Genomic DNA, 23202 nt, shown 5'->3' on the forward strand with positions numbered 1-23202 from the left:
CCCACCTCCCAGGTGAGTGTAAGAAATGCTCCCTGGATGTCTGTGGTCTATGGTGGGAGTGGAGTCCGTGTCTTCAGAGACCTCAGTCTGAAGGCAGGGATTCAGTTGGCCATTCTCAGTGGGAACTCAGCCTTCCAGGAGCTCACAGTCTGAGAGGGGAGACAGCCCAGTCTGCAAGGGGAGCATCAAGTCCAGTCTCTGGGAGTTTGCTCTGTGCCCGGCCAGGCTGAGGGCTGTCCAGGTACCGTCTCATTTAAAAATAGCCCCTGCCTCTGCCATTTTACAGATGAGAATACTGAGACCCAGAGGGGGCTGGGGCTCCGTCCCTCCCTCCTCAGGTGTCCGCACTGGGCTATTCCCCGGTCCCCTGGGAGGCAGGTTTCCCGGCCTCCTCCAGCTCCTTAAGTCTTAGCCCACTCCCTCAGAAAGGCCATTTCTGACCCCGAACTGCCCCCTCCCCACCACGCTGCTCCCCACAGTGGGCCCCTAGGTATTTCTCGGCTTCCTTACTTCTCTCTCTAGGGCCCTCCGGGAGGGAGGGGGCGACGTTCGGGGGGGGGGGAACCGGGCGCGAGCCTCAGTTTCCCCACCAGTCGCCGGCCGGGGGAGCGGGGTGGGTTCCCGGGGGCGCCAGCCCGAGGCGGGGGGGGGCGCAGCGGGCGGGCCGGGTGGGCGGGCCGGGGGCGGCGGCGCCACCTTAAGGCGGCTCTGCCCGCGGCTCCCGGCCGAGCCCCGCCGGAGGGAGGCGGCTCCGCGCGGGGCCCGCCGCCCGCGCCTCCGCCGACACCCGGCCGCGGCTCGCGCGACCTTCCGCGCCGGCCCCGCGCGCCCCCCGCCCGGCCCGCGCCCCTCGCGTCCCCGCCCCCCGCGCGCGCTCGGGGGGGCGCGGGCGCTCCGGGGTCCCGGCCCCGCGCCGCCGCGCCCCCTCTTCCTTTCTCCGGGCGGCCCCCACCCCCGGCCTCTCCCCCCACCCCCAGCCCCGTCGCCGCCTCGCCACCCCCCCACCGCCCCCCCTCGGGATCGTCGGGCTCCGGCGGCGCGGGGGGCTTCCGGATCGGCAGGATGTACCCCCAGGGGAGGCACCCGGTGAGTGGGGGGCCCGGGCTGCGCGGGGTGGGGGCGCGGGCGTCCGGGAGCTCAGACCCCGCCGTCTCCCCCAGACCCCGCTTCAGTCCGGCCAGCCCTTCAAGTTCTCGATCTTGGAGATCTGCGACCGCATCAAAGAGGAATTCCAGTTTCTTCAGGCTCAGTACCACAGGTGAGGGGGGGCGGGGGCGCCCAGCCCCGGGGGACCCGGGAGCTCACCTGGGAGCTCACCTGGGAGCCCGGGGGAGAGGGGCTGGCCGCTGGGGGCCCCGGGGCGCAGCCAGGCGGGGGCGGGGCCTCCAGGGTGCCGGGAGGAGGGAGCCTGCCCCCCACTCCAGGGGAGAGGGAGGGCTTCCAGGTGGAAGGCAGGTGAGGTGGATGGGGACACCCAGTACTGGGACACTTTGAGCCTGAGAAGGGGTAGGAAGGGACTGGGACCAGGAGGTGGGGCGAGGATAAGGAAGTGGGGAGAGGGGAAAGAGCCAAACCCATCACTTTGGAAAGTGGCTCAGATGGGGTGTCCCTGCGTCTTTCGTCTTTCGGGGTGGGGGGTGCGGTGGGGATGGGGTGGTGGTAGAGGCAGGGCTGAGTGGGATCCGCATGCCCCGTCTCCTTCCCAGCCTCAAGCTGGAATGTGAGAAGCTGGCCAGTGAGAAGACAGAAATGCAACGACATTATGTCATGGTGAGGGGCTCATTATGGCCAGGACTGGGCAGTGGGGAGGAGGACTCAGCTGTGAGTAAAAGCGCCAGGGGTGTGAAATCCCGCTCACCCTGCCACTCTGGGCCTCATTTTCCCTATCTGTAAATTGGACTGGTTGGGATTCCAGGCTGTCTTTATGAGGGCCCTCCCAACTCTTGCAAACAATGAGACAAGGATGTCCCCTCTCCCCGTGGGCATCTTTGAGGGGCCATGGTCTCTGGGCACCTTCTCCTGCCCCCCCTCCCTGCTTCCTCCTCTGGTTTTCCCCTCTGGGCTCCCCTGGGCCTGTGAGGCTCTGTGCCCTGCTGTGATTCCCCCAGCCTGGGGGCTCCTGGAAGACCCAGCATCCACTGGCCCAGTAGACGTTCCCAATTGGTTTTTCCTTTGCAGTACTATGAGATGTCCTACGGGCTCAACATTGAAATGCACAAGCAGGTAACTGTGTGTTGGGGGTCAGAGTGTCCACTAGGAAGGGTGAGGGTCTGGAGGCTGTGAGAGAGACCCAGCACTCAAGCAGTCTGGGGCAAAGCAGACCCAGGGAGCAGGGGTCTCATCCCGAAATCTCTGGGACCAGGGGGCCAGATTTCAGCCTCACAACAGGAAAAAATTCTGCACTTCCAGAGACATGGTCCAGCAGAGAGGCAAGAAGTGGGCAGGAGCCAGGTGTCTCTGTCAAGGAGGGCTTGTCCCAGAGGCTGGCAGCCAGGACAGGAGGCAGTGGAGGTGACTCCTGTCCCCGGGAGGGGGCCGGCCAGACAGTACTGGAGGTCCCTTTCAGCCCAGAGAGTCTGATGTTTGGAGATGGATCCTGATGGTCTGAGATGGACCTCAAGCTTCTGTTGATGCTTTGAAGGATGTGAGATGGGCCCTAATGCTCTGAGGTTCTGAGACTCTTGTCAGCTTCTGCGTGGGATTCAAGGTTCTAAGTTAGACCAGAAGGTTCTGAAATTGACTCCAGTTGTTCAAGAGCAACCCCGAGATGGGGTGCCCCAATGGCTCAGTCGGTTAAGCATCTGACTCTTGATTCTCAGCTCAGGTCTTGATCTCAGGGTCATGAGTTCAGCCCCACGTTGGGCTCCACGCTGGGCACAGAACCTCCTTAAAAGAAAAGATTAACCCCGAGAACCTGACACTGACCTCAAGGTTCCCTGATAGATAAGAGGGGCCCTGAAAGATTGTGAGATTGTGAGGTTGATGGACTCTTAGATTCTGTCCCTCAGAATATCAAAACAACAGGTGGAGCCTAAAACAAGGGGGGGGGGGCTTCCTGGTGGATGGGAAGAGGAGGGGGGTGGGCTGAGAGTGTGGGCGGCCTGGGGTTGCCTTTCTGGGTATGTGTGGGCTCTGCTGGCTCTGGTGTGGGCTGGAGGGGGCTGATCTGCCTGGAGTAGGGCGTGGTCCCGTGAGTGCATGAAATAGACCGTCTAACAGGGAGGCAGGCAGGTGCTAGGGCTCAGCCTCCGCCCTCCCAGGGGGAACCCTGTCTAGCACCCCTCTAACCCAGGTAGAAGCAGAGCATAGGCTGACCCCGCACACAGCTGCATATGCCATACCTGCCCCCTTCCCCACCCCACTTCCCTCTGTTCGGCCTCTGTGGGGCACCCCTGGCCCAGACCCTGTTCCCCAGTGAAACCTGCAAGTAAAACCACATTGTCTCCACTCCACTCCCCATTCTTCTGACACCAAACATGTGGGTTTCTGAACACCGACCGATTCTCCAACCCCGACACTAGCAGACGTTCTGCAGTTCAGCCTGATTCTGACACTGTCTTCCTGGAGTCAGTGCAGACCCCAGCTTCAGGGCTCAGCCCCACTGGACTACCCCTGTTTCAGATACCAAACAAAAGTCTGGGTCTCCGGTCCACACTTCTGACCACCCAACTATATATAAATTGAGGGTTCCCATAATCCCCACCTCGGGTTTGATAATTTGCCCAAACAGTCCCCAAAACTCAGGAAAACTGTTGACTTACTAGGTTACCTCCTTATTAGAAAGGATGGGGCTCAGGAACAGCCAGACGGAAGAGGGGTGGAGGGGGAGGCATGGGTGGGGGCGCAGAGCATCCGTGGCCTCCCTGGGTGCACCACCCTCCCAGCACCTCCATACTTTGACCCACCCAAAGCTCTCCACCAACTCTAAGGGGTTTTTATGGAGCTTTCATTGCATAGGCCTGATTGATTAAATCATCAAAATCATCGGCCATTGGTGATTAACTCGACCTCCATCCCTCTAACAAATGCAGGTATGGCTGAAAGGGGCTTACTGAGAGCAGCAAAAGCCACCCCCTCCCATCCCTTACCCATCACTGAGAAATCCCAAGAGTTTTAGGGGCTCTGTGCCAGGAACTGGGGACAAAGAGCAAAATATTATTTCTTTTTATGAGCCCACCACCACAAAGCCCTTCCCCGGAGTGTGGTGCACTGGGGTCTCTGCCTGGCAGGGGTCCAGGTTGCAGAGGAGACCCAGAGAGAGCCTGTGCCCAGGAGAGACGGCCTGTGAGGGCCACTCCTTTGTTTATGATGACCCCCAAGCTTCTGAGTAGCCCATCTGAGTGGGGCGTCTGTGTGGCTGCTTCCTGGGAATCTGTTGATTGTGTCTGGCGGCTGGTGGATCCGTCCTCGCCTTCCGGCTCACGGCTGCTCTGGGCATCCGCTCAGCAGACCGCTTCCTCGGCAGCCCTTCGGTCTGCCCCGAGCCTCTGCCTCGCTGGCTGCAGCGTCCCCCATTTGCACCTGCTGGTGACAGCCCCCTACCTCCCGGGCTTTGCCAAGGCTTATTACGTCTGGAGTTGAGGGTCTGGACGGAGGGTCCCCCCTCCAAGCTTCCTCCCCCTTGTTTCCTGCCAGGCCGAGATTGTGAAGCGCCTCAGTGGTATCTGTGCTCAGATTATCCCCTTCCTGACGCAGGAGGTGAGTGGGCCTGCTGGGGCAGAGGGGAGCTGGAGGGCTGGGGGAGGGGGCCGGCTCAGTGTGGCGGGCACTGGTTCCGCTGGGTGGCCTGGGGGGCGCCGGGCTGGAGCAGGGGCTTCAGGGATGGAAGGAGGGGGTGGCTGAGGGTGAGGAGTGGGGGCTCCACCAGGTTGCCTGGGTCCGAATCCTGGCCACCTGCCCTTGGCTGCTTGCCTTGTCTGTGCCTTTGTGGTGATGTTTAGACAAGCGGACACATGCCAGGGTGATACTGGGTGCTCAGTAAGCACCCAGTAAAAGTTAGCCCTTCTGTGTGCTCAGTGAAGTAAGCTAGTCACCAAAGGACAAATACTGTCCGTTCCTCTCCCAGGAGGTCCCTAGAGGAGACCCATCATCCACACAGACAGAGGAGAGGGTGGGAGCCAGGAGCTGAGGGTGGAGATGGGGAGTCAGTGTTTTGTGGGGACAGGGTCTCAGTTTGGGGAGATGGAAAGTTCTGGAGATGGATGATGGGGGTGGTTGCATGGCAGTGTGAGTGTGCTTCATGCCGCTGAGCTGTGCACTTAGAGATGGTTATGATGACAACTCTTACGTATCTGTAACCACAATAATAATTTTAAAAAAGTAGAACCAGGGCAGATGACATAATAAAGCAGTATGAACACCTCCCTGAATCTTAAAAAAAAAAAAAGTTAACTCTTATAAGAATTCTCCAAGTACCTGCCAGCCTCAGGACCTTGACATCAGCTGTCCCTGCTTCTGTCTGGAGCATTCTGTCCGTAAGAGACATGAGGGCAGGTTCCACTGCAGGGTGGATAAATGGGGGGCCCTAGTTGTGTTGGGGAACAAAACCAGGAGAGATGCTCATCTTGCATTGGACCCCACTGAATCTGAGATTTTCTGGAAGCTTGGGATGGAGGGATGTCCTGGCCGGACTGGGATTGTAGAGATGGTGTCTGAAGCCTAGGGTGGGGACAAGGTGGCCGTGGTGAGAAGGGCAACATGGGAAGAAAGGAGGATGAAAAGACTAGGAAGTGAATAAAGACACACCCATGTGCCCCAGCGACTCCATTCTAGGCCAGGAGTCAGCAAACTATAGCCGGAGGGCCAAATCCCACCCTCTGCCTGTTTTGTAAATAAAGTTTTATTGGTATGCCGTCATGCCCATTCATGTACCGATCTCTATGGCAGCATTCCTGATCAAAGGGCAGATAGAAAAGCTGCCACAGGGAACTTCAGGCCTGCAACTCTGAAAATATTCACTGTGTGACCCTTTACAGAGAACATTTACCAACCCTCGGCCTTGACACACTTACACACGCGTGTGCCACACACAGAGCTTCCCAGTAGCATCTGACACGTCCTCGGTGGGAATGCAGCCCAAATTCCCGAGCTCGGGAGTGTGGATAAACAGCCGCATATCGTCTGTTCCCACGGGAGCCACCAGCCACATGTGGTCCCTTAAATATATGTTCATCTATGTTTCGATGTAAATATATTACATTAAGTTTCTACTGACATTTGTCTTAAATTAAATGAAACCTTTCGTTCTTCACTTGCACCGGCCACATTTCAAGTGCTCAGTGGCCACGTGTGGCCGGTGGCTTCCTTATCCAACAATGCGTGGAGAGGAGGTTTTCTCATTGCTTGAGGCAGAGAGCGGCAGGAAGAAGGACCATAGATGGGCAGAGGCACTGAGGCTTCTCCAAGCTGCCAATTTCTACTTTTTGACCCGGGGGTGTTTAGCCGGGTGCTGATTTAGACCGTGGTTCTTTGCTGGGGGCGAAGGTGTCCCCAGGGCACGCTGGGCAATGTTTGGGACGTCTGTGGTCATCAGGCCTGGCGGTGCTCCTGGCATGGAGTGGGTGGGGGCCAGGGATGCTGCTCAGCCTCCCACAGCACCCGGGACGCCCCCCAGAGAATGACCCGCCCCGATGTCCACAGTGCCCAGGGAGATCCTGATCAATCGAACCCCGATTTATAATTACTAGTTTTCACTGCCCCGTATATGCTTTGTTTCTTTGTCTTTGTGTTTGTCTCACATTTAAAATGGAAAGGGAGAGAGAGAAGAGAAATAGCAAGTGCTGGGGACAGGATGAGGGGGGAGGGGGAGTGGGGCCTCAGAGGGCACTGCCTGGGCAGAGGGGGATGGCCAGCAGACAGGGAGCCGAGCACCCCCTTCCCCGTCCCCCCACCTCCCAGCATCAACAGCAGGTGCTACAAGCCGTGGAGCGGGCCAAGCAGGTGACCGTGGGGGAGCTGAACAGCCTCATCGGGGTGAGTCCCCCCTGCTGCTCCCCTGCCCTGGGGAGACCCCACCCCTGGGGCCCTGGCACCCAGTAGGTGCTAAAGCTGGCTGGGAGTGCCGGGTGGGCAGCTGGCCTGGGCTCTGGCCTCCCTGCAGACTCTGGGGTGCCCCCTCTGCCCAGAGCCTGTGACGGCTCTGGGCGGCCTCGTGGGCCAGGGGCACCGCTGGGCTGCGGCCTGGCCCTGGCGCACCTCTCCTCTCTCCAGCAGCAGCAGCTCCAGCCGCTGTCCCACCATGCCCCCCCTGTGCCCCTCACCCCTCGCCCTGCTGGCCTGGTGGGCAGCGGTGCCACGGGGCTGCTGGCCCTGTCCGGAGCACTGGCCGCCCAGGCTCAGCTGGCTGCGGCCGCCAAGGAAGACCGGGCAGGTGGGGAGGCCGAGGGACCCAGAGGTGAGCGGGCAGCAGAGGGTGGCACTGGCCAGGGGGACAGGGTGGGGAGGGGGACTGGCAGGCCACCCTGCCCAGAGCACCAAACTCACTGAAGTGTGAGGGAGTGAATGATGGGGAGTGCAGGGCCCTGGGGGTCAACTTTACTCCCCCAATGGCTGTGTGTTCTTGGGCGAGTTACTGCCCGTCTCTGGGCATCTATCTGAATGGTTCAGGGGAGGAACAACCCATTCCCTTGCAAGGGTGTTGGAAGGAGAAGGGAGGTTCTGAGCTGGGGACAGGGCTCTAGAAACTCTGGAGGGGTGCACCCTCGGGCACCATGGGCTACGAAACCCTCATCTTTTCTTCTCTCTCCCTTTGCCTCACTCCCAACCTCCAGTGGAGAGAGCCCCGAGCAGGGTAAGTTGAAGGGCATCCAGGAACTTGTGTGATATTTGCTTGCTATTCGCATGTGGCTGAAGCTGGTGGTTCTGAGCTGATAGGGTCCTCAGAACAAGATCCATATCTGGTTTTGCAGCTGGGTCGCCTGGAGCCTTTTGGTTGTGGGAGATGCCCATCAGGCTAGAGTTTTATTTGTCGAAAGTTTTCCAGCTTGAGCATTTTTTTTGCAATTGAATAAATAAATGCATTCCACCCAGCCCTCCATTCATTAATGTATCCATCATCCATCCAATATTATCTATCAGAGTGCTGCCGGACAGAAATAGTCTGTGATCCCCGTGTGTAATTTCTTTAAAAATTGTTTAGTTTTGGGACAATTATAAATGCACTGGAGGTTGCAAAGAAAAGTACAGGGAAGCCCCGGGCACCCTTATACCAGACTCCCCCAACGGTAAAGGCTTGTATAAAATAGAGTATCGAATGCAGGAAACCGGACACGGTGCAACCCCCAGAGTTGACTCAGCTTCCCCGCCTTCTACCGGCCGGCGCTGTTCTGGGTGTGCTCATGCGCGTGCGCGTGTGTCTGTTCGCATATGTTCAAGGCCAAGTGGATCAATGGCAGCAGTTTATGTCCCCGCTCTGTGTCTTGCTCGTTTAACAGTATGTGTCGGAGACCATTTCTCCCTTTCTCACTGCGATAAACAACGCCCTGGTGGACATCTTCACAGAAACACCTTTGGGTCGGATAAGAGAATGTCCATAGCATACGCTCCTGTAAATGCCTCTTTTGAGGCAGAGATTACATTTTTGATAAACGTTGCCAGTTGCCGACTGGCCCTGTTTGTTTACTTGTTTAATACGAGACAATTCCTACAGAGAACGATCCCTGTAGATGGTTTTCCTGTAGAAAAGGGACCATGTTTGTTTCCTGGGGTTGCTAGAACAAATTAGCGCACCCTGCATGGCCTATAACAACACACATTTATTCTCTCCCGGTTCTGGAGGCTAGAAATCTGAAATGGAGGTGTGAGCGGGGCGGCTCCCTCCAGCGTTTCTAGGGAAGGATGCTTCCTTGGCTCTTTCAGCTTCTAGTGGTGTCTGGCCATCCTTGGGGCTCCTTGGCTCGTGGCTGCATCACTCCGTCTCTACTTCCATCCTCACGTGGCTTCTCCCCTGTGTGTCTTGTGTGTCCCACCCTTTTTAAGTCCTATTGCACTAGGTCCCACCCCGATCCAGTATGCACTCACCGAAACAAATTACTTCTGCAAAGACCCTATTTTCAGATAAGGTCCCATTCTGAGCTTCTGGCTGGACACGTAACTTTGGGGGACCCTGTTTGACCCAGTAAAGGGACCATGGCTGTCCTGGCTCTTGCCCTGAGCCACTGCCCACCCCCCATCCAAGTCCCCTTTCCTAAAATGACTCCTGTCGTCAGTTTGAAGCGCCTCCTTCCAGACTTCTCCCCGGTGTCTGGCATGCCCCCCACACAGAGACAGATTCTACACAGGAGCTGCTCCGTGGTGGGAACGCACTTGATACGAGGAAAGAGTGGTGGTCAAATGAGAGATTCTGCCCCCGGGGGGACACCAGGCCATGTGTGGGGACATCTGTGGCTGGCGGAGCGCCTGGCATCGAGGGGGTGGGGCCCGGGATGATGCTCAGCCCCCCAGCATTCCCGTGGTGGGCCCGCAGTGCTGAGGGGAGAGACCCTGGTATATCACATGGGTTTCTGTAGCTGCACACACATGGGCTGGTTACTCCAGAGAGAACAGGGAGCACTCACCGCGGCCCGGGCGCTGGCTTAGGCCAAGCCTTCCACGGCTCACTGGGGCTTCCCAGCAGCCATTGAGGTGGGTGCTGTTCCCATCCCCATTTTACAGATGAGAACACAGATGCAGACAGGTGAGGCGACTTGCCCAAGGTCTAAGAGAAATGCCAAGGCAACTGCCTCTCTCCCTGCTTGCTTTTTTACTTTGGTGATACATTGTGGCCATCTTTCCATGCTGTCACATCTCAACTTTCTTTCCTTTTTTTTTTTTTTTTTTTGAAGATTTTATTTATTTATTTGACAGAGCGAGAGAGCATAAGCAGGGGGAACAGTAGAGGGAGAGAGAGAAGCAGGCTTCCCGCTGAGCAGGGAGCCCGATGCGGGGCTCGATCCCAGGACCCTGGGATCATGACCTGAGCCGAAGGCAGACGCTCAACCATCTGAGCCACCCAGGCGCCCCGTCTTTCTTTTTTTTTAAGTAATCTCTACACCGAACGTGGGGCTCGAACTTAGCATCCTGAGGTCAGGAGTCACACGCTCTGCTGACTGAGCCGGCCAGGCGTCCCACCCCACCTCCCACTTTTTTTTTTAAAGATTTCTACTTTCTATGGGGCGCCTGGGTGGCTCAGTCGTTAAGCGTCTGCCCTCAGCTCAGGTCATGATCCCAGGGTCCTGGGATCGAGCCCCGCATCGGGCTCCCTGCTCGGCGGGAAGCCTGCTTCTCCCTCTCCCACTCCCCCTACTTGTGCTCTCTCTCTCGCTGTGTCTCTCTCTGTCAAATAAATAAATAAAATCTTTAAAAAAAAATAAAAAAAATTAAAAAAAAAAGATTTCTACTTTCTTTTTTAAGTGGCTGCATGGTTTTCGCTTCTGTGGTTGCGCTTTCTGCAGCATGCTTTCTTTCCCAGCTGCCCCATCGTCCCAACGGGACTTTGCTTCCTCCTTTGTGTGTTTGCATATAGCCAGGCAGCTCTCCAGGCTGGATTTCTTATCTGACCATCACATTGGGCTTCGAGATAAAATCTCAGTTGAAGAATTGATCCCACAACAGAAGTGCTTGAGAAATCACTGTGTGGGGCAGCCTCTCTGTACAGATGGGGAGACTGAGTCCCAGGGAAGGAGCAAACTGTTTAAGGGCCCAAAGGCAGGTTGATGCTGGGGGGCACGGGGGTTCTTTGTGCCTGCTCACCCAGCCTTTGACCTCCAAAGGTCATATTGTTGGCATGTGTGGGCTGGTTTTGAGTCCTGTCTCGGCCCCTAATTCACTGTACAGCCTGTCTTCCCTTAGGCTCAGTTTCCCTGTCTGTACAATGGGATTAACCATCATTTGCCCACAAGCTTGCTGTGAGGCCAAGGACTTAGCATCGAGTCTGCCCTTGGAAGGTCCCATTTCCCAGATGGGAAGCTTGAGGCACAGATCCTAATAACTGTGTTGGGGACCCTCAGTCTTGGCTGGGCCAGGATGGAGTCTGGGGCCCCAGGACCCTGACCCTTTGTCTCACCCGGCCCTTGTCTCTCTGCAGAGCGCATCCCCCTCACCCCCTGAGAGTGTGGTGGAAGAGGAGCGACCGGGTGGCCTGGGGGGCAGTGGGAAGCAGCGAGCTGAGGACAAGGATCTGTCAGGACCTTATGTAAGTGGGGGGCAAGCAGAAGACTGGGGTGGGCCCCCAGCCGTGCTCCTCAGAGCCTTCCAGAGCCCAGCTCTGGCCATGACTCTCATTCTACAGCCTTCCGTAGCTCCCCATTGCCCAGGGAGCACTGAGCAACCAGAAGAGCCCCTATGGGGCCAGGCCCAGCTCTAGTTGCTCTGTCTCTGTAGCTTCTGGACCAGGCATCCGTTTTCCTACCTCCTGGCTATGGCTCAGCCATCTAGAATTTCCCCTCCTCCAGGGCCGGGACCCCCTCCCTCACTGGAGGAGCACTGCACCTGTAGTTTCTGCCTCTGGCACCCCGGGGGCCAGGCTGAAAGTGGGGGCTGGGACTGTGGCTGGTGGGGAAGCACCTGTCTCATCCACAGGAACAGCCTTAACCTGGTCCCAGCCTCCTGGCAGGCCCAGTATCGGCCAATCCTTCTGTTTCTCAGAGATGCCTTTAGTCTTCAACAATCATAACAGCTGTTCTATACGTGTCAGCAACTCATTTTGTTTTAAAGAAGAAAATTGGGGATGGGGGGGGTCAAAGAAATGCCCCCCTGCTGGGAAGATGTGGCCTTCGGGCTGCAGGCTTTGGTCTTCCCTTGCTTTTCAGCTAGACCAGAGGGCAGCCCCAGACAACATTGTTTCTCCCAAGGGTGGTGGGGAGCCACAGAAGGAGGTAGAACAGATGTGGGGACAGGTGTTAAGAAAATCCCTCTGGGGCAAGCTTGGAGGACTACTTGGAGGGGGCAAGGCTGAAGTCCAGGAGGCTAAGGCGGGGATGAGGTCTCTGCTAGGCCATGGGGATGGGGGTGGGCAGATGGGTAGATGAGACGGACAATCCTGAGAGGTTGATTGACTCTGTGGAGTAAGAGCCAGGAGGGAGGTCTGGATGACTCCTGGTCTCTGGCTGTCCCCTCACTGCACAGAGCAGGAAACAGACCCAGGGAGGGCTGGGAGGCACTCAGGGCCCCACAGCAAGTCTTGGGTACTCAGCTCCATCCCCCTCATTTTCCTCCATGAGGGACCCACCCACCCTCCCAAATCCCCCTTTGCACCTGAGCAAATGGCAACCTTCTTTCTGAACCAAGCAAAGGGGCCTCTGGAGCCCCAGAATCCTGATCAGACTGGGGCTGGCCCCATGTATGCCCCACCTCCTGAGGATGAGTCAGGGGACGTGGAGGCAGGGGCATGGCCAGGGTAAGCTCTCTCTCCTGTGTCCCCCCAGGAGAGTGACGAAGACAAGAGCGATTACAACCTGGTGGTGGACGAGGTGAGTCGGGGTCCAGCCTCTGACTTCCGGGACTCAGAGGTCTGGGCACAGCGAGCGGTAGGTTTTCCAGAGTGTTGGGGGGTCCAGAGGGAAGGGGGGTCCTGGCCCCCTCTCTGTTGATGGCTGGGATGAGGGTGGCATGGGAGTAGGGGATAGGGGGACACCTCAAGCCGACCTCCTCTCTGTAGCGCAGGTGGGGAAACTGAGGCCCAGAGGACACAGGATGGGCAGCAGAAGTGGCTTCAAGCCCTGGCTCACTGTGTGACTGGGGGACTACGCTGTCTTCCCTGGTCTCACTTTTCCCCATCTGTTCAGTGGGGGACAACAAAAGCCCTTACATAGTAGTCGCTGTGTGTGCTTATGGAGTGGGTACTGTCAGTCCCATTGTACAGATGAGTAAAGTAAGGCATGGTGGCAGGGGCTTCATAATCCTCCCAAGGTGGATCGTAGGTGCCCGGTCTGGAGTGTGGGATGGGGCTTGGGAGGGGTATAGAGAGAGGCTCTCCTTCTTCGCCCACTTCATCTCCACTTAACGTCACCTCCTCAAACCCAGGACCAACCCTCGGAGCCCCCCAGCCCAGCTACCACCCCGTGTGGAAAGGCACCCATCTGCGTCCCTGCCCGTCGGGACCTTGTGGACAGCCCGGCCTCCTTGGCCTCCAGCCTCGGCTCCCCACTCCCCAGAGCCAAGGAGCTTGTCCTGGTAAGGAGTAGGGGAGGCCTTGAAACTCACTTTATTCATCCTGGGGACCTGGAAACAGGTGCAACCACATTAGGTGTGGAGTGGGGAGAAACCAGCCAGGCTCTGATTCTTTGCCACCTTCCTAAACACCGCCTCTACTCTACCCAAGCATTTTTCCCAAGTGGACTGGCTCTGGGGAACCTAAATACATAAGAAAAGACCACTCACCATCTTGTGGAGAAGCCAAGCATCTCTTGCAAGAAATAGGAAGCCCCTTGGACATGAACACAGTGAGCTGTAGGATGCAGGCTCTCGCCGACTCCAGCCCCTCAAGTGTTAAAGCCTTTGAGAGGCGCTGGGGATGCACCAGCCCCACCTGAGCTGTCATCCCTGTGCCCGAAAGGCAAGAGGATTACTATGGGAACAACTTTCTCAGTGCCAGGTGTAGGAACCCCCGAAGAGCTTCTCCCCCCTGGGCGTTCACAGTTGGGCTCCATTTGTCCCGCCCCTCCCTCCCCAAACCTTCCCCAGACCCCTGCCCTGCACTTACCCAGAGAGTGCGTCGGTTTCCAGGCCTCCCCTCCCAGCAGGTTGCCATGGCAACCGCAGAGGCTGGGGCTCCCGCGGCATCTTCGGTGACCTCCTCCACTTCAGGAGACCAGAGGGGGAGGGGCAGCTCTGTTCTCCCAGAGACGCGCCCCCAAGGCCTCCCTGTCCCACGTGGTCGCCTCCCACTCCCCCTCGTGGGCGTGCGCGTGTGGCGGGCACCGCGTGCTCTGCCTGCCCACGAGTTTCCCGTTCCTCGGCCCCAAAGGGCAGGACAGCCCCCGACTTCCTGCGGCCTTCTCTTGCAAGCCCACTCCCTGCAGTCTTGCTCCTGCTCAAGGCCAGTCTACACCGCACTCCTGACCGTGTATCGCACCGCGAGCCTTACTATACTCGCGCAGGGTCCTGCCCTGCTGTGCCCCCTCCCGCTCAGGCACCCGCCTGGCGCTCCCCGTGTGCAGACCCTCGCCTGTCCCCATGCTCAGGGGATCAGCGGGGGGGCGGGGGGCCACGCCCCCGAAACCGCAGAGGGGCGCTGCTTGGCGTGCGGGCACCTCCCCCGAGCCCTGGCCTAGCATGGATGTACCTGCTCCCTTCTCCCACCTAGTTTCTCACCACTTCGTGGGCTGCCAGGTGCCAGGTGCCAGGGGGTGATCAGTCCTGACCTTTCTCCCCAGAACGACCTTCCCGCCAGCACTCCTGCCCCCAAGTCCTGCGACTCCTCCCCGCCCCAGGATGCGTCCACCCCCGGGCCCAGCTCAGCCGGTCACCTCCGCCAGCTTGCTGCCAAGCCAGCACCTTGCACGGACAGTGTTGGTGAGCGTCTGCTGGGGCCTGTCAGAACAGGTCTCTTGGAGGGGAGGGTTCTAGAAAATGGTAGGGAGTGGGGAAAGCAGGAGGTTTGAATCCAGGTCTGGCATGGCCTTGGCCTTTCCAGGACTCTGAGCCCAGTGCTGACTCACCCTGGGCTTCGGTCTCCTCACTGTCTTGGCTTGACAGGTGGGGAAACTGAGGCCCAGAGGGGAAATGATTTACTCAGGAGCTTTAGCCTAGTGCACTGGGACAGGCACTAAAGCGAACAGGCTTTGGAGTCAGACAGCCTTGGGGTTGAGGCCAGCCTTGGATACTCATCAGCTGTGTGACCTTGGGCAAGTGACTCAACCTTTCTGAGCTTCAGGTTCCCCATCATTAATGTGGGGATGACATGTTCTCCTTTTCTGTCTTATGGCCCTTGTGCTGGTCCTGGGGTCCCAAAAAGAAATCAGCCCTGGAACCTGCCCTCGAGGAGCTCCCAGATGGTGGGGAAGGAGACCCAGACCCCAAAACTCCTAGCCCTGTGTGATTGTGGCTAGGGTAGAGGGAGGGAACCAAAATGGGCAAGGTTAGAGGCTAGGGGTGTGGTGAGGGGGCTCAGGGATGTTCCTGAGATATTGCTGGACATTGGGTCTAGGTTTTGAAGGGTGAGTAGGAGTTCAGCGGCTGAGGAAGGAAAGGGAACCCATGTCAGCCAGAGGGAACTATTCTCAAAATCTGGAAACTTGAAAGGGTGTGGTGGATGCTGGACCAGACCACAGCAGCCCCAATGACCAGCCAAGGCCGTGGAAGGCTGGATCTGGGTCCAAGATGTCTGAAGACCTATCTTTGTCTCTTCTCACTCAGCCCTGAGGAGCCCCCTGACACTGTCCAGTCCCTTCACCACATCCTTCAGCCTGAGCTCCCACAGCGCCCTTAATGGGGACCTCTCTGTGCCCAGCTCCTACGTTAGCCTCCACCTGTCCCCCCAAGTCAGCGGCTCTGTAGTGTATGGACGGTCCCCCATGGTGAGTCCTCGGCGTGGGGGCACCAGCAGGGCACAGGGGCTGGGGGCCGGGAGGAGAAACCACTTACATAAGGAGAGACAAGGGAAAGGGATGGGAACCCGGCTTGGCAAGTGCATGTGCCTGTGGGAAGGTGATCTGAGGGTCTCAGTAGCCCACAAGCGTAATGCAAATAAGCACCTATAACTGGAAGAAGCAACAGTGAGTATGTTGCATTGTAAGGAGCAGAGAGCCCCAGCCATGGGGCTGAGAGTCCCATTCAGCCTCCTGGCAGAGGGCGTCCAGTTGGTAGCCCTGAGTTTTAAGGGACTGCAACGATTGTAGTAGACTGCAGACGAAGGACTAGCCTGGGGAGAGCACTGGAAGTGAGGTCTCATGAGAAGGAGTTGAAGGAGTGGGGCATGAGACCCCTGAGCTGGGGCAGAGGGAGCAGACAGGGGCTGTGTGGGCCCCAGAGGGCAGCGTGGGGACAGATGGCTGATAGAGTGAGCCGCCCTGAAGTGGACCAGGGTGCCTCCAGAGGGAAGAAAATGCTGTCACTGGGGACATGCCAGACCCCAGGCGGGGTGGGCACTTGTGAGGGACGTTGTAGAAAAGAGCTCAGCAAATATTTTCTGCAGGAGCCCAGGCAGTAACTACTTTTGGCTTTGGACCAGTTGCACCTCTGCCTTCATAGCTCCAAGCCAGCACAGACAACATATAAATGAACCGGTGTGGCTGTGTACTAATAAAACTTTATTTACAAAAACAAGCAGGGGGCCATAGTTTGCCAACTCTCGCTCTAGAGCAGGTCAGAAAGACTCTTCAGGGTCCTTCTGACTCTGGGATTCTAGGATTCCCTGGGCAGAGGCTTTGGGGTCCCACAAGTGAAAACCTCTGCTCTCCTAGCTGCAGTGTGGGTGGAGGACCAGGCATCTCCGGCCTCTTGGGGAGGGGCTGATGGACAGATGGGGGATCCTCTGAGAAACAGAGAAATATGGCAGATGAGCCTGGGGGAAGGCACAGGTGGGCTTGAGTCACCTGCCCTGTGACACCCCCTCCGGCATTTTTGACAGATGGCATTCGAGTGTCATCCTCATCTCCGAGGGTCATCCATCTCCTCCTCCCTGCCCACTATCCCTGGCGGAAAGCCGTGAGTATTGGCTTTGGGCTCCCTGCCTCCTGTCAGGTGCTTACGTTGTGGGGTGGGGGCTGGGGTTCCCTGCTGCATTTCCAGAAGTTCTCTTTGAGGAGCTCTCTGGAGAGAGAGGTATGTAACAAGCAAAATGTAGACCACTGTTTCTCAACGAGGGGGGAGGGGCATTTTGCCTTCCCCACCCCCACCCCAGGACATTTGGCATGTCTGGTGATATTTTTAGTTGTCACACCCGCATCTGGCCCCCAGTGGGTGGGGCCAGGGATACTGCTGCACACCCTACAGTGCATGGACCCAGAGATGGACCCAGCCTCAAGAACCCAGGAACTTTCTGCCGCGATGGGGAATGTTCTGGACCTACAGCTGTCCAGTGATTGCCATCGCCATCGGCCGCCTGTGGCTTTTGCCACTGAGGAACTGAAGTTGTAAATGTATTTAAATATGATCGGCCACATGTGGCTGGTGTTCCTACTGGGTCCCATTCTCTGGAGCTCTCCGGGCATGGCATCTCCCTGGATGGATCCTCTCCACTCAGCCTTTACTCAGTGCTTGCTCACCAGGCACCGGGCGGGGCGCCGGGCTAGGGCTAGGACCCCCTCCTCTTCTGCACCACGCTGACTGCCGGGTCACCTGTGATCGTGGGGTTCCTTCCCCAAACGCATGGGGGCACCGGGCCGGGGAGGGCACCTCCCTGCCCCGGGAGGAGGGGGAGAGGGCGCGGCGGTGCCCTGCCCGCGCGTCACGGCCCTCCCCCTGCCCCTCCGGCGCAGGGCCTACTCCTTCCACGTGTCTGCCGACGGGCAGATGCAGCCGGTGCCCTTCCCCTCGGACGCGCTGGTGGGCGCCGGCATCCCGCGGCACGCGCGGCAGCTGCACACGCTGGCGCACGGCGAGGTGGTCTGCGCCGTCACCATCAGCGGCTCCACGCAGCACGTGTACACGGGCGGCAAGGGCTGCGTGAAAGTGTGGGACGTGGGGCAGCCGGGCGCCAAGACGCCGGTGGCGCAGCTCGACTGCCTGGTGAGGCCGGGGGCGGGGCTTGGAGGACGGCGGGGGCGGGGCTTGTCCGGCGGGGGCGGGGCTCGCAGCCTCGGAGACCGGACCCGGCGCCGGGTGCCGGGAGGCCGGGTCCGGAGGGCCGGCCCTACACGCTTGCTTCTCTTCCGTCCCAGAACCGGGACAACTACATTCGCTCCTGCAAGCTGCTGCCCGACGGCCGGAGTCTAATCGTGGGCGGCGAGGCCAGCACCTTGTCCATCTGGGACCTGGCGGCGCCCACCCCGCGCATCAAGGCGGAGCTGACGTCCTCGGCCCCCGCCTGCTACGCTCTGGCCGTCAGCCCCGACGCCAAGGTCTGCTTTTCGTGCTGCAGCGACGGCAACATCGTGGTCTGGGACCTGCAGAACCAGACCATGGTCAGGTGCGCGGCCGCCGCCCCCTTGGCTCGTGGGCTGGGGGGGGCGGAGGAGTGGCGTGGGAGGGTCCCGCCCCACGACGGTCGCCTGGGCCCTTCTCCCCGCAGGCAGTTCCAGGGCCACACGGACGGTGCCAGCTGCATCGACATTTCCGACTACGGCACTCGGCTCTGGACCGGGGGCCTGGACAACACGGTGCGCTGCTGGGACCTGCGGGAGGGCCGCCAGCTGCAGCAGCACGACTTCAGCTCCCAGGTGCGGCACTGGGTCTGCTGGGAGGGCCCTAGAAGGTTGGGGCATCCGGAGACCCCTCCTCTCTACCCAAGGCACTCACTTCCATGGGCTGAGTGGGACCAAGTACCTGCTGTCTGCCCGTCGTTTTTGTCCTTCGGACACATCCGCAGGCTCCCCCCTTAATTCTCCAGGGACAGATATAGGGAAGCATAAAGGAACTGATTCATAGTAAGCTGTGGGCCTACTAAGACCCTCAGATCGCTTTTCCGGATGCTTGTGCCGAGCCACTCTCCCATTCCTTCGTTTCTCCTCCGGACCTTCAATCTCTTGACCCTCCTGAGAGTTCCTGACCAGCCCCTCGGACTCACCATGGGGGAGCCAGTGATCTGGGGGGACAGGTAGAGGTTGACATGGGAGTTGGACAGAGGTCTCTGTTGAGGGCATTGTGCGAGTCCAGACTGAAGGATGTAGTGAAACGGCTGAACAGAACCAGAGGGCTCCTCACGGCTGAGCAGCGTCACCTAGATCCTCTTTCCCCCTGCTTTGGGGGCAGGGTGTGAGCTCTTTGGCCTGACATTTAAGACCCCCATGCTCTGTTCTCACACACACCATGCCCTGCCACACCTCTAGACCTCTCCACTGATGGTTCCCTCCAGCTGACATGCTTTTCCCTTCCTTTTGACAAATTGGTGAACTCCTACCTGCTCATCCTTCAAAACCCATCTCCATTTGCCCCCTTCCTTAAAGCCTGTGGGTAGCTAACTCCCAAACTCTTTCTATTCTACCTTCTCTTTAGCTTAAAATTTCTTTGATAAGGAAGTCAGGGGTGCAGGTGGATGTAGTTGTCTGTCCCTTGTCCCTGAGACTTAGACGGGTTGTTCTCTGGGGATCCCATGGCGAGCGTGTCCCATCCCGCCGGGCCCCCTGTCTGTGTACAGGAACACTTCTATATGGCCAAGGAGAGAACGTGTAAAACCTCCCAGTCCTCTCTGCTCTCAATTTATGGTTCTTTCCACACGTGTCCTGGCAGTAAGACTTTGAGAAGTTTCGGGTGGAACTGTGCCTCCCTGGGGCTGGGGCACGGCACGGTGAGGCCACCGAGCCCTTCCAGATCAAAGAGGAGGTGTTGGCAAGCGGGGAGAGCTCCAAGCTGGGAGTCCGAAGGCCCGATCCTTCACGGATCTGTGACCTTGAGCGAGCCGGGGTCTCAGCTTGCCTTCCACCATCTGCTCACGGGGGGGGGCGACTGTCCTCACCCGGCTTCACGCTCTTCCCGCTTCCCTCCCTCCCGGAGCTGTTGTGCGTTCAGACCGGATAATGGATGTGAGGCCCCAGGGTTCCGTGTAATTCTGATTAATATTAATGATTCGACATGCAATTGCCTGCTGTGTTCCAGGCCCTGGGCCAGCTGCCTCTTCGTGCGGGGCTGCCACGGGGAGAGCGCCGGGCCTCTCCCCTTCCCCCCGCCCCCCGGGCATCCTCCACCGTCTGAAGGGGGTTCTGATCTCCCCTCTTCCCTCTGCACCGCCCAGATCTTCTCCCTGGGCCACTGCCCCAACCAGGACTGGCTGGCGGTCGGCATGGAGAGCAGCAACGTGGAGGTCCTGCATGTCCGCAAGCCCGAGAAGTACCAGCTGCACCTTCACGAGAGCTGTGTGCTCGCCCTCAAATTCGCCTCCTGCGGTGGGTCTTCGGGCTGGGCAGGGCTCCAGGGCGCTGGGATGGGGCTGCCAAAACACAGCACACCACAAACAACCCACACGACAAAACACGGGATGCCCGGTGGAATTTGAATCTTAGCAGGTCCTTTGTTAGTGTAAGTTTTTCCCAAGTGTCGCCTTGGGACATACTTACACTAAAAGGCACTCGTTTGTTCATGCAAATATATCCTAAATAGTGCATGAGATATACTTACACTTAAAAAAAAAAGACCCAAACGATTTTTAGTATAAGTATGTCCCAAGTATTGCACGGGACACACCCATATACTAAAAATTAATAACAAATCATGAAACACTCATGGTGCATCTGTACTAAAAGTGATTTGTGGTTTTTCTGAGATTCGAAGGTAACCGGACATCCCAGATTTTATCTGGCAGCCCTCTCCTGGGGACTCCCCCTTCTCGAAGTCCAGATGGAGCCCCCTCGGGCCCAGTGTTTCCCTTGTGAGAGCAGAGGTGCCAGGAAGGGAGAGGCCAGCGCCCCCCCATCTTCAGTTCCTCCCTCCTAGAACTCCCCCGCCCCCCCTTCCCCAGGGCGCTGGTTTGTGAGCACCGGGAAAGACAACCTGCTCAACGCCTGGAGGACACCGTATGGAGCCAGCATTTTCCAGGTACTGCAGGGCAGGGCAGGGCAGGACGCCGTGCGAACAGGGGCCCCAGGGTGGCTGCACTGGTGGGTAAACCGTGGAACTTCCCCAGGGTCGTCCAAGTGCCCCCCCCCACCCCAGCCAGCAAACTACTAAAGCAGGGTCTGCACACTGTGGCCCTAAGGCCGTACCTGCCTGCAGCCTGGGTTCTTCGTGTGTGTGTGTATTTAATTTTTTAAAGACATATAAAACTTACCATCTTAGCCATTTTTAAGTATACCGTTCAGCGGCATGAGGCACACTCACACCGTCCTGCGACCACCCCCACCCTCCGTCTCCAGAACGTTCCATCTCCCCACGCGGAGACTCTGTCCCCACAAAGCACGGACTCCCCACCCCCTGCCCCAGCCCCGGCTCCCACCGTCTCCTCTCTGTCTCTGTGGATGGGACTCCTCTGGGGACCTCCTGGGGGTGGGGTCCTGCGGGATGTGTCCTTCGGGGTCTGGCTCCTCTTACTGGCCTGGTGTCCTCGGGGTCCCTCCGCGTCGTGGCAGGTGTCGGGGTCCCTTCCTTCCTAAGGCTGGATCATATCCTCTAGTATAGATGGGCTGCATTGTGCTTACCCATCTACCTGTTGATGGAAACGTGGGTTGCTTCCACGTTTTGGCCGCTGTGAATCCTGCTGCTGTGGGCACGTGTTCATCTCTCTCGGGCAGATGTCTTGGAGTGGAATTGCTGATAACTGTGTAACCTTGGGACAAACTACCAGACTGTTTTTCCAATTCTCCACCCCACCAGCAGCGCACGCGGGTTCAAAATTCTCCCCATCCTCACCGACACTTCTTACTGTGTCTTTTTTGGTCATAGCCATCCTAGTGGGTATGGGGGGATGTCCACATTTTTTAAGGGCAGGAAAACAAAAGGAGAATCATGTGACATAGATTTATTTGGCCTCTGGACTTGTTGGCTCGAGACTTCTCTGGGCCTTTGGCGAAGCCGGAGAACTCGCTGGGCCCTTCACAGGAAAGATTTGCTGCTGTAGGTCGTTGCGCAGTAGGCTTAGCTAGCCCGCCGCTGTGCTGTGCGGCCTCGTGCCTACGGCACACTCTCTCTGAGCTGCCTACGAAAGGGCAGGGCTTCAGTTCCGTCCCTCTCGGTGTCAGGAGCACAGAGGTCCTGCCCTTCCCAGGAGCACTGTCACTGTCCAGAGGCTCGATTCCAGCGGACCTTCCTCTGGAAAAATGTGTCACCCTCCTTCCCCCCATCATCTGCCCCCCGACTGGGAGAGTCCTGGCCCCCCACTGCGGGCTCCCCTATCCCGAGTCCTGTGTCAGCCCCAGCCTTGACCACAGGCTCATCCTTCGGGGCAGGCACTCCCCAGTTGCCCTGCCTCTTCCCTCTGAACGTTGTGCAAGGCCCCGTCTCACCTCCCCCTTTTCTCCTTCCCCCCCATCCCTGTCCACAGTCCAAGGAATCATCCTCCGTGCTGAGCTGTGACATCTCTGGAAATAATAAGTACATTGTGACAGGCTCAGGGGACAAGAAGGCCACCGTGTACGAGGTGGTCTACTGAGACCCCCCATCTTCCTGCACCCTTGGCCCGGCTCCTAGGGGAGGGGCATCCCGGACAGAGACCCCGACACCCCCCTCTCCATTCATACCTGTGAGTGCTAAGTCTCGTCTGCCCTCTGGCTGACTCCCTCCCATCTTCCCTTGCTGGACATGGGGCTGGACGGGCAGGTGGACTTCGGGGAAATAAATGTATTTATCGCACCTGCCTTTCTGTACTGGGCTGGAGAACCAGGACTGTTGCTTTCCTTGGGCACCATTCCTGCGGGAGGGCTGTGTAGCTGCGGGTACGTGGCTTTCCTTTTCTCAGCCTCCTGTGCCTTTTCTGGACGATGAAGGAGTTCGTCCTGCATGAACTAGCGCCGGGTCGGCCGCGAGCAGCAGGGGTGGTACGGGGCAGCACGGCTTAAGTCACCCACGTCACCAGCCGCCCGCGGACCTCAGTGACTGAACACCACAGGCACTGATCGCTCGCCTGTGTGCCCCTGGCTGGTGGGGCTCGGCTCCCGGCAGACACTCGGGGCTCCAGGATGGTGGAGTTTCTGCCATCACAACATGTAGCTTCGGGGTCCAACGTCGCAGGGGTGAGGAAGTCACACAGGCTTTCGGTGGTCTGGCCCCAGAGCTGCCTGGGTCTCTTTTACCGCCAGCCCTTTGGACAGAATCATCCCAAGACGCTGCCCACGTACAATGGCTGGGGGAATACAGTGGCGCACATGGCTCTTTGGGGTGCTTGCCTTTGACCCACGGATAATTCCTGAGAGCCTGGTGCACGAGGACACATTGCCAACCCTAAGGTGCTGAACAAACACCACAGTCCCAGAGGAGGGGACGGTAAACTGAGAGCTGACAAGGAGAAACAGCCATTTCGTGGGGGTGTGTGTGGGTGTGTGATGCAAGACTGTGTGAGCACAGAGGGAACAGCATGTGCAAAGGCTCGGAGGTGAGGAGCGAGGCCAGGTGGAAACCAGGCGGGCAGGGTACTCCTCCTCTGCTCCTCCTCAGCTCCAGGGAGAGCAAGGCCTCCAGCCCAGGCTGAAGCGGAGAGAG

The 23202-nt window shown here is 58.4% G+C and overlaps 1 protein-coding gene across 2 annotated transcripts; it reads left to right on the forward strand.

The window, feature by feature from the left end:
• Positions 1-907: 907 nt before the first annotated feature.
• Positions 908-22361, forward strand: TLE2 (TLE family member 2, transcriptional corepressor). Of its 2 annotated transcripts, none has more exons than XM_036116126.2 (20): positions 908-1086; positions 1161-1258; positions 1707-1770; positions 2179-2223; positions 4636-4698; positions 6898-6972; positions 7210-7393; positions 7770-7789; positions 11063-11170; positions 12402-12446; positions 13000-13149; positions 14352-14490; positions 15334-15494; positions 16547-16623; positions 17397-17646; positions 17799-18046; positions 18149-18296; positions 19808-19958; positions 20531-20607; positions 22049-22361. In XM_036116126.2, exons 1-20 carry the CDS (start codon positions 1063-1065, stop codon positions 22154-22156), a joined length of 2235 nt encoding a protein of 744 aa, XP_035972019.1. In that variant the 5' UTR covers positions 908-1062; the 3' UTR covers positions 22157-22361. The 2 variants fall into 2 exon arrangements, with proteins under 2 accessions (XP_035972019.1, XP_035972020.1); XM_036116127.2 differs by having other exon boundaries at positions 7213-7393.
• Positions 22362-23202: the final 841 nt, after the last annotated feature.

Source organism: Halichoerus grypus, chromosome 1, assembly GCF_964656455.1.
Source record: "Halichoerus grypus chromosome 1, mHalGry1.hap1.1, whole genome shotgun sequence".
Taxonomy (NCBI): Eukaryota; Metazoa; Chordata; class Mammalia; order Carnivora; family Phocidae; genus Halichoerus; species Halichoerus grypus.

Coding starts and splice junctions, on each gene's coding strand:
- TLE2 (XM_036116126.2), top strand. CDS start 1,063: ATGTACCCCCAGGGGAGGCACCCG. Junction 1,259..1,706: donor CTTCAGGCTCAGTACCACAG/GTGAGGGGGGGC, acceptor TCTCCTTCCCAG/CCTCAAGCTGGAATGTGAGA. Junction 7,394..7,769: donor GGAGGCCGAGGGACCCAGAG/GTGAGCGGGCAG, acceptor CCCAACCTCCAG/TGGAGAGAGCCCCGAGCAGG.